This window comes from Haliaeetus leucocephalus, unplaced genomic scaffold (assembly GCF_000737465.1).
Source record: "Haliaeetus leucocephalus isolate CR32 unplaced genomic scaffold, Haliaeetus_leucocephalus-4.0 Scaffold656, whole genome shotgun sequence".
Lineage (NCBI taxonomy): Eukaryota > Metazoa > Chordata > Aves > Accipitriformes > Accipitridae > Haliaeetus > Haliaeetus leucocephalus.
Window position 1 is genome coordinate 2,238,318 of NW_010973092.1, and position 10,732 is coordinate 2,249,049.

A 10,732-nucleotide genomic window follows, 5' to 3' on the forward strand; every position below is an offset into this window, starting at 1 on the left:
CCCAATTTTTCTGCCCCCCCCAGCTCACCCTGGAGATGGTCAGCGGAGCACTGAAATCTTTCCCGCCCACCAAGCGAAAACCCCACGGCGAAGGACCACGCAGGACCACCGAATGGGACATAACGACGGTAGAAAGCGCTCTGCTCGATCGAGCCACTTCGCGCTTCTCCTAATTACCGGGACGGATCGATCCCGCCTCCCCGCCCCGCCCCAAAGGGGCGTGGCGGGGAGGCGGGATCGATCCGTCCCACCCCTCGTTAGAGGAGGGAGGGGGGATGTTGTGGAGAGGGGAGTTTTAGCTCCCTGACCCTTTTTACTAGGGATTTTCAAAGCGACTGCTCCCACTAGTAAAGTTAAGTTGTATCGCGTTCGGTGACATCCAAGCCTCCGCTTACCGCGCCTCGCAAATGATGTCAGAGGCCGGTCAACACGTCGTCACCAACCGTTTGGTTCAGCGCAAGCGGTATGTTGGAGGAGAAAAGAGAAAATTTCCAGAGAATAAGCAGTTTCAAGTAGTTTGGGGATCCTTCATGGGCAGCGCTTGGTCAAAATATAAAGCTCCAGGAAAATAATCCGGTTGGGTTTCAAGCAGTTTGGGGATCCTTCATGGGTAGTGCTTGGTCAAAAGAGAAAGCTCCAAGAAAATAATCAAGATGGTTTTCAAGCAGTTTGGGAATCGCTTGGCCAATGCGCCCCAGCATCTTTAGGGGGGTGTCTTGCAGGGGTCTCTGGGGCGGCACCAGGTACCGCAGAGCATCCCTGCTTCCCGGCGGTACGGCTGAATCGGTGACCGTCGGAGAACCCAGAAGATGTCCGCGCTGCAGAGGGTGTTTAATGTGATGGCTTGTAGGGACGCAGCAGTAGCTTGGAGGTGGGATGGGTGGTCAGCTGCTCAGCATCTCCCCCGAAAGCTGAAAGCAAATCTCAAAATGCCTGTAAACCTCCCTCTCTGCCTGGAAAGGGCTGGCCCAGAATATCCCACTTCAAAAAAGGACCTAACAAAGGATTCATTGTTTGAAAAGTCCAGTTTCATCAAGTACCTTCTTGTTGCCCGGTTTCTGTGAATTTGATTTGTGTGCTATTTGCTGCAAAGTCTTTTTGGACACGTTCGCTCGTGACACGGGAAGGCTGGTGTGACCGTCTCACTGCCGTGCCCGTGTTATCCGGGAGCCTTTGGTCTGGGACAGGGGTGGGAGCTGAGCCTTTTATACACGCTCCCGAGCCATGCTGCAGCCTTTGGATTTAGCAACGTGAATACAGTGAGCGCACTGTGTTACGAACCCGAAACACAATAAACTTTGTTTGCTTTGCTAGAAAGGTGCCTACAGAGGAGCAGTTCAGCTGCAGCTGGTACCAGCAGAGCTCTCGCCCGTACTCTTTGTTCCACGTGAGCCCGTGTCTCCATCGAGAGAGGCCATAAAAACTGACTTTTGTCTGTGCAACTGGTGATGAATCATACCTCCTCATTCCTGTATGATATCACCGAGGCTGCAGAAGTCTGGGAGTAGGCTGGCCTGAGGTTTCCCTGCTTGCATTAGAAAATCCACCCAGCTGAACACCAAAATTTGTCTTCCAGAGAGCTGGAGGACTAGTTTATGTCCCACCTCTCCTGCTCTCGCTGTTCAGTGACGAGGAGGACTGAGTTAAAGATGTGCACAAATGCGGTGTGTCGGCACTGGCATCTCCTTCCTCTTAGGAGGGAAAAGAAAAAAATCCTTTCTGTAAAAGAAACTAAGTTTTCTGGAAAGCAGCAACAATAAAAACAGAGAAAAGGAAAAGAGCAGAGAAAAAAATGGAGACTGCAGTTCTGTGGAGTCAAACATTTTCCACTGGCATTCATCGGGGCTTCATTACCGGGGTGGTTTCTAAATTGCACCCAGGCTGTGAGTGGCAGGCTCTGCCGTGCAGCAAACCATCAGCGTTTTCAAAGTAATTCACGGGTGTAGGAAATAGATGATCAAAACACAGAAATCCCCACTATTAAAGTATTCATTTCAAAAGCTGATGGGAAAGCTGCTGGCTCCGAGGCACTTTCTCTTCAAGGCCTTTTGAATGGTCAGCCTAGGTTACCCCTCATGTCACTTAAAGCTTGTCGAAAACTTAACCCAAGTAAAATACAATTAGAATTAGCCAAATTGGTACAAACTTGTGGGTGTGCTTATTCCAAATGAGACTGTATTCCAAAATACATTAAACTGAGCTGAAGTAGAGGCAGTTTTCCTCTGAATAAAAGTATCTGCAGTTGAATCGCTCCTGATGGAAAGTGTCCATGTGTAGAGCAGCCCTCAGGTTTCAGAACTGCATCAGGAATTAACTGGGCACCCCTCTATCAGTGATAGATGTTTTTTTCCCAGGATTTGGGGAATGAGAGCATTAGCTAAAGAACTCCACATTTTCACAGGTGCCTCATTTTCTTTCCGGTGCTCACACACCTTTTCACATGTGCTTTCTTCGAGCAAAGCCAACAGTTTTGCAGCCTGCAAAGGACCCAGATGTACTCTCACTTCAATCAGCCAAAGTGGGCTCAGATTTCTGGTTTTGTCTTTGATAACTTGAGAATTTTTAAATTGTATTTCAAGTCATTTCCAAAAACTAATGGGACCTCTACTTCTGGATGAGAAATTAACAGAACCAAGAGAAGGTGATATGAACCTTGCTGTAGGAGCAGGCCTTAACACCCAGCTAAAACACAGTATCTCCAACATGCTCATTCTTCTGCCGAGTGCTGAAACCCTATAGCGAGTTTTAACAAAGACCACACATTATTCAAAAGAGAGGTCAAACATGTTCATGAATTCCATCTCATCACTCCATTCACTTTATCTTTTTTCCCCCAATATTTTCCTCGGGGTTTGTTTCCAGTATTTTTCCACCCCAAAGTCTTATCACCTCTTTGTTTCTTTTTTGAATATTCCATTCTGGCTCTCCTTTGCTGCTGGTGACACTCTGGGTTTCCTTCCTTTGTTATCACAGACCGACTGAGTAAACTACGGATATTCAGCTTTGTGTCCCATTTTGAATGAGCATTCAGGTTTTCCATTTGCCACCCTCCCAGCCTCTAGCAGAGGTCCCGTGCTTATCTGGCAGGCCCGGTAATGACCCTCCCCAACGCAGTTTGTGAACATCTGCCCATATGAGAGTGATTTCAAGCATTGTTATGGCTTGATAGTTCTTCTCCAGGTCAGGAGACTTTCTTGCTCTACAAATTGCCTTCTTCTGAACTACGGCTGTTTCTTCAAGCGGTTTCAGGAGGCTGAAGTTAGTCAAGAGTCCTCTATAGCAGCAGGCTGGATCTAGTGGAAGTAGAAATGAGATTCTCTGATATTTTCAGATCAGGGTGACAAGTTGATGTGTGGGTTATGAATATTTTCTTCAGTGTTTTCCTTCTTATTAGGATAGAAGTTAGTCATTCATAAATTGCTTGATAGACACAATTTGATTATGAGTCCATGATAAATTGCTGTCCTCTTTGCACTGCCCTCTGGCCCTTCATGAAAGATTTTATTTTCAAACTGTGAAAAAATACCTGATAAACCTTGTAAGTTCAATAAATGACTACATTTGTCAGAGAGGTCTGCAAAAGGCTTGCTAAGATAAAGCTTCTCTGTTTTTCAGAGTTTAAGGTAGAATTCAGCCTCTCTATAGATGGATTATTTTTTTTAAATGTGAGAGCCTAAAAATCTCTGTCCATATAACTCTGCTTGCTGGAGCAGGGGCATCTCTCTTGATTACGTACAGCTCAACTTTACAAGATGCTCAGCACTTTCTGCTTTACTCCTGTTGGGCACAGCTTGGGTTTTGAAGTGGCTTCCTTACATTCATGTGGCACTTATGACTCCCCTAAACCAGCGGCATCTTCTTGTAGAATCACCCAAATGTTAGTGGAGTCCCCAGCATGACTGCTGGCACCTCTGTTATCCAGTAGGTACGCCAGCTATCTCTCCATTTCTAGCTGGAATATGTTTCACTGCACGATTAACTGTTCAACAGGATATGTGACCTGTAACTGGGAATGTGCTGGGAATTACAGTTTTCACTCATCCATCAGTCATGCCTAATTTACCTTCTAGAAAGGGCACATTTGGAAACACTAATCCAGTACATTGATGGAATGGCATCTAAAGATGAAGTTAGCAGTCAGACATTTTTTGGCTGAAGACATAGATTAAAAGGGCATCTGAAGTGTGGGAAGGTGATTATTTGGTACTAGTACAAATGATTAAACTGCAAAAAAAGTTTTAATAAGGGTTCATTTGGCAGGTCCATACTTCACATAGAAAGCTCTTGTGAAAAGTATTAACTGAACTTCTGTTGCATTCACACGCCTTTGGGTGAAGAGAGGTCTGTAATACGTTTATATTACAAAGACGCCTCTCCTCATATTCGTGCAACGCAGAGATGACCTTTATCAACAGTCAGTTCTCAGCGGAGCCCACGCGATGCCCGTTCCCCTCCCCTGGTCCTTGTCCTGCCGCCCGAATCCTTGGACGTCCCCCCGAGCCGGACCGTGTGCCGGAGCTAGGCACGGAGCAGCTACAAGCACGAGGGGACGTGGAGCAAGGCAGCCGGGTGGCAGAGAGGACTCGTGACTAACCAGCCCAAAGACATCCTTCCTTCCTACAACAGAAAGTGCAACTCCCCATACTGCTCATTGAAGTAGCAAACTCATATCTGATGAAAAGTTTGTTCTGAAGTAACATTTGTCAAGTTCAGAAATACTTCTTGCAGCTCATTTACCCAGAGGTTCCAGGCGGATGACCTCTCTGAAAGAGCTTTTATTGCACTGACGTCTAACATAGCAAATGTAAAATTCCAAACTCCAGTTAATTTTATCACCTGAGAGTTTAAATACTTCTATCATTAAGGTAAGGAAAATATTTTTACAGCCCCTCTGTTTCAACTCACAGGGGTTACCCAAGGCACAAGATCTTTCTCTTTCAGTGTAGCTGCTGTTGGAAATATTTTAAACTAATGTACATGTATGTTTCATGGGATGCCCTTTTTAATCCATAAAAGCATCCATATTTAATTTTTAAATGGAGGTGGGAATCTAAGATAGTTCCTTGGCTGCAGAGTGGAACAATCAATAACGCCCCTTTAGACCATTTGTAAACAGTTTAATACAGACATTTGATATTTAAAAGTAGCTCTAAGCACCAAACTAGATGTGAGCTTGTGCGTTGGGTTTCAGATTCAGTGGCTCATGGTTTGTATTTGAAACTTATTGGTTGCAAACGGTCATTTGTAGGTTCTAATGCTGGTTGTTCCTCTTAGTATTTGTGATTGGAAATGGTCCCTGAAAACAATGCTGATCACATGAATTCAAAATTCTTGTGGGAGTAAAGACTCCAAGCAATGTTTCATGGCATTTGTGCAATTTTCCCTCCCGGTAGCCAGTGTTTCTCAGAGTATAACATCTTTTCCTTTCTTACATCAATCAGTAGTCCTCAACAGTTTCATCTTATTTTCCATTGCCTAAATGAGTCCTTTCTGGTGCCTTCCTAACCCGATGGGATTCACGTACAACAGATTCTTAAGGGTTTCAGTTTATTTCTTTACTTAATAGTTAAAAAAATCCCAAACATCCCAAACCCCAACATCCTGTGAAAACAGTTAATTTTGAAACTCATTATTTGGATTAAGTCCAGGCAAATCTCAACCCTGTGGCAGATTTAACTGCAGGTTTCCAAAGGATTACTTAATTTATAGGCTTTGCAGGATGTCTCAGATCTGAGTTATTATTTTGGCTTTTGAAAGTTCCTTGGCGGATGCCCAAGTGTTGGGGGCTGTCATTTTGAATTCTAGTTAATTTATTTGTTTGTCTAAATCATTTCTAAAAAAAATGTATCTTGTGGATCTAAGCATCCCACAGAGAAAATTCCAGCTGTGATAGAAATCATTAGGATAATGAAAGAAATTGGTCCAGTAGAATTTCTTCTTCTGTAATCACCTTCAGGTGGAGCAGACTGCTGCCTCCCAAGGCTTTCTAGCTTTGTAGGATTGCTGCGGAGAAAACTGTATGCAAGAAGCTGTACTGTGCACGGTCAGTTCTGTCTTTGATTCCTTTGAATACTGTGCAGCAGGTGCAGATTCACAGTAAGGACCAAGGTAAATCCTTTTTTTTGGCAAGATGTGTTCAGAGGGTGAAAAGCAGCAGGGCCTGACCCAAAATGCAGTTTATTCTTCTGCTCTGGCAAACATTAAGGAGACAATTTTTACACATTATTCTAATCCTTGCTCATCAGACTACCAGTCATATACCAGAACTTCGTACGGCTGGGGTTTTCCAACCCACTGAACAGCAAGGATAAATCCCTACCTCACAGACGATGCAGACTAAACACAAGATAAGAGCCAGCGGATGGATTTCTGAGGGGGAATACTGGGAAGCAATGACACGGCGTGGTCGGCTCGTGTTGGAGCACAGCAGCAGCCTGTTCCTGATGAAGGGCAACTTCAAGGAAGGCTGTGGAGAAGGACGAGACAGCTCGTCGGGGCTCACGGAAAACTCACAAAATGTTCTGTCGTACTGTTTACAGACAAAACACAGTCTTTTTATATTCCCTGCTCCCTAGCAATTTTGCTGAAAAATGAACTGGCTCCGTGTTCACCCCATTCTCAGTTCCACTTTCCATCTCAAGCGGCAGAGCAAACGAGCAAGCGCCCGTTAGCTCGGGTCTAATCTTACTCCCAGCCTTTAATCCCCAGATGAAGACTAACCCCGTGACGAGCCCGGAGAGCGTGAAGCGGGCAAGTGGGGATCCTGCCACCGCCGGGGCCATCCCGCTGCTGGGCCACCAGAGGAGATGCTCGGTTCCTTTTCATCTCACCCGTGAGGTTGCGAGCCCGGAATGTATTGAGCAGATGCAAGGAGCTGGTCTGTTTGCTTTGGGGGTGCGTGACCTCCCCACGGCTTCAGCTGCTGCCCTGGCACGGCTGGCGAGGGCAGGATTAACCCCGGCTCTTCCTCTCCATGAGCCGTAACCTCTTCGCAGGCACGGCGATGTGACCGATGAGCAGCAGTCGAGAAAATACGAAGAAATATTGGCCTCATATTGTAAGCAGAAGATGAGATTACAAGTGGTCTGCTTTTTCTGTAAGGCTAATTGTTCCCATTATGGGATTAAGCTGATTGATTTCCCGTCAGAAACGGTGCCTGTAAGAACAAAGTCAAAACCTCTGGTATAATGTGAGTCACTTCACCGAGCAGCTAAACACTGAGCTTTTGTGTTTTTTTTCTTGTGAAAACATGACAGATGTCAGCTGTTGGTATATTCTGCAAACAAATTTGGTACATTTTTAGTATCATTATTTCATAAAGTAGAAACCAAGCGATTGTACCTATTCAGCAGAGGAGGTCCCCAGCCTTTCTTTGGGATTTCAGCATTTATCACCCTAACTCTTGACTCCGTTGATAGCGATGCTTCCTTTTTTGGGTGTTGTACAGCTCCAGAATGCAGACAACTGGAGAAAATTAAGCTGAATGTTCCCAATTTATGCAGGTCAAGGAAAGTTTGCCTTTTATCGTTCAGAGATAAATACAGCAAACTAACTGTTTTTGAAAGGCTGAGTTCCACAAATGCCGGTATTAAGCCTCAGTAATCACAACGGTTTGTGTAGGTGGGTTTCACCGAAGCTTCCCCATTCATTTCAGAATGTCCCACAGCCTTAAACTGATAGGGACAGCAGGACAAACAGTACGCTAAAAAATGAGGGGATAAGCCTTGTTGTGTCTTATCCCCGCGCATTCTGCCAGAATTAATTTAGCCCGATTCATCGGCTGGCCCGCGCTAAGGCATTCACGCTGTGCCGAGGGTATCTGTATCTGATACGCTGCCCCAGGGAGAATCCGGAGTGAGCAGTCCTCAGCCAGTGTAAAAGGCTGCAGTCTGCAAAGCGTAAACTGCATTCATGGCAAGGGCAAAGCAACGCCGATAAAACCGCTTAGAGCGTGAGAACAGGACGTAAGGCACACAGTTCAGCCCAGTACTTAGCACTGAGTACTTAGCACTGCTTAGCGTAGATGCTTTCTCCCTCCTCTGAGGCTGTTCGTCATCTTTTAAAGGACTTTTGCAGAAGTTATCTATAGAGGCACAAGCATCTTCACACCAGAGGTGAGAACCACTAATACACAGTCACAACATCACATCTTATTGCCGTGGGGGAACTGATGCAAACATCCCCTAGAATTAAATGGAAAATGCAGAGCATATTTGGTGGTGTTTATCCTGGATGTGAGAGGCGCATTTAACAATGTGAACTCTCCCAATTTCCTGAGTTCATCGGATTGCTGGAGGAGGATTTCCAAAAATCTTTTGAAAAATATTTTGCTTGAACTTTGAGGTGAAACGCTATGAGGTGCTCAAGCTAGACAGAAGAATAAGCATTCATCATCCATGAGCATTAAATGAAGAAACTCAGTAACAGTAACACCGAATGAAGAAACTCCCTACTGATCTCATGGGCTTTAGCTCAGCGCTCATTTTTTGGTGACTGTAAAAAGACAAATGCACTAAGCTTTCCTTTCACTACCAGGGCCTGCAGGCCACAATTAAGATGTTTTGGTGTCCAAATCCCACCATTTCTGGGGGTGAATCTCCTGGGCACTAAGTGAGACCAAAAGCAGGCAAATAACATGCAAATACAATTTTCAGGATTGCCATAACAATTCAAGATTGGTCATATGGATTACTATGTCTCTGGTCTTATTTCTCTCTTCCCCCTAAAAGTTTGCATTTGTGCACCCAGATTACACAAATGTAACAGCACAAATTCAGAAACCCTGAATACAGGCAGTAACTTTACTGAGTAGGCAAAAAATAAAAGTAATTGCCAATATATGTATTCTAGAACATAAGCAGGAATTCATAAACGCTTGCAGGAATGCAACATATCAACCTCCTTAAACAGCCGTATCCTGTTTCTTTTGTTTCCTTCGCTGCTTTTGCAGTGACTGTTGCTACAACACCATCCATCACTGCTCCTTTCATCTGTCAGGCCCTCCAGCTGCCTGCCTACAGCTCCGTACCTGCCCCCTCAGGTCTGCGCTGTCTGGATTTCCCCTGTGTTTGTGGGTGTAGATACCCATCCTTTTCAGCCAGAGCTGTGTGGGCGATGAAGTTATCCCCTCTGGTTCCTCAGCACCCTTCCTGTACCTGCTTGGCTGGTTGCATGAATAGGTTTGAGTCAAAGCGGATTAGTTTTAACAGGTTTCGTCACAGGGCATTCTTCCTGGGGACTGAAATGAGGGTTAAAATGGGCACGGTCTAGGCTGAGACCAAGAACGTGATGGCTGCAGTCAGAGGACAGCGCACAACAACATCCCCGTTCAGAGAAGTTCAAGCACATCTTTCTCCATCCCTTTCTTCTGGTATCATTAGGTTCTTGACACCGAATTATGTGGCTAATGAGCTGCAGGCTCCTGCCACTGAAGATGCTCCTCTGATCTCTTCCGAGCATGGCACTAGGTTACCTTCTGGACCATATTCCCTGAAGAAACGAATTCTGCACAAATGGCAATTTAATTTTCTTTTTCCCCTCATTCCAAGCATGCAGTTACTCGGACGTGGAAAAGCTGAGCCTGAAACAAACGTTTAAGGTATTTTGAAGGATTTGTCATTACTCAGAGAAATAGGTCTGACATTCACTGGAGCGCAAGGAGGTGGAGAGAAAGAAATGTGTTACTCAGAAACTGCATTGGCCAGGCCAAAGTTCTGCCTTCGGCTGCATCTGGGCAACTCATTTAGGTTGAGAGAGCTGCGTTGCATGATTTGGAGTAGAATTTGCCCTCAGAGTTTAAATAAAATAAATGATATTTAAGAACCTGCAAGGCTGTTAGGTGATATTGTACAAAAACGTGTCTAACAGCATTGAAAACTGTGATCCAATATTCAGTGATGTCAACAGAAAAGCTCCCACCAGTGATGGTGGGAATATCATTTCAATAAGCAGCTTGGCCGTTACCCCAAGTGTTTAGTGGACATTAGGATAATCAGTGATTCCACCTAATAAAGAGTGGGATCTCACTATTTCTTTTTTAATGCGTGGAGCCCCTTATGTTCTTCAGGCTTTTTCTGGCTTTCTTAGGAAAGGGCATGACCTGACTATGGACTAAAGATGCTTTATGTTCTGAAAAAATAACAGAAAACACTTAAAATTCAAGGAGCATGAAAAGCAAATGTTATGAACATTTGAAGTATTTGCCTGCTTCAAGCAGAGTATTACATTATGGTAATGAATCTTTATCTGAACTTTAATTTATTATTGAGAAAGTAACTCCCATCTGCTTCTCTAACCGAGGCATTTAAGGGCCTTTTGCAAACATTATCTCCAAATTTGTCCTCGCAGACAGGATAAATAATGTTTCTAACAAATCAGTGAGACTGTGGCATTGAATGGTTAAATAACAAGTTCCAAGACAAACAGCCAGCTCATGCTAGAAATCGTACCCATCTTCTAATTCACTCTCGTATGGTTTAAGCAAAAGATGGATGTGTCTGCAAAACCCATGCGGGACTGAGGGTCCTCTTCTGTCCCATCGTTTGCCCCATCTGGATACACCACCAGTTAGCAGGAGAAGCTAATGGTATTCCACCAAAAGTAAATGATTTAATCTTTTAAAGGTATCATACAAAATAACGCTTGGTTGCCAAAGAATATGGGATTTTTATGGATGTTTAGGCATGCACGGTGAGGTGTTACAAGATCAAACAAATCCTAGCAATTCTGGGGG

The 10,732-nt window shown here is 44.6% G+C and overlaps 1 protein-coding gene across 1 annotated transcript in view; it reads right to left on the reverse strand.

Moving 5' to 3' along the window:
• The window catches only part of PDLIM4 (PDZ and LIM domain 4), a 28,413-nt gene extending 28,292 nt beyond the window's left edge, over window positions 1–121 (reverse strand). Inside the window, exon 1 of the mRNA XM_010579189.1 lies at window positions 29–121. Coding sequence (XP_010577491.1) covers window positions 29–121 — 93 coding nt within the window. The remainder of the gene's footprint in view (window positions 1–28) is intronic.
• Window positions 122–10,732: the final 10,611 nt, after the last annotated feature.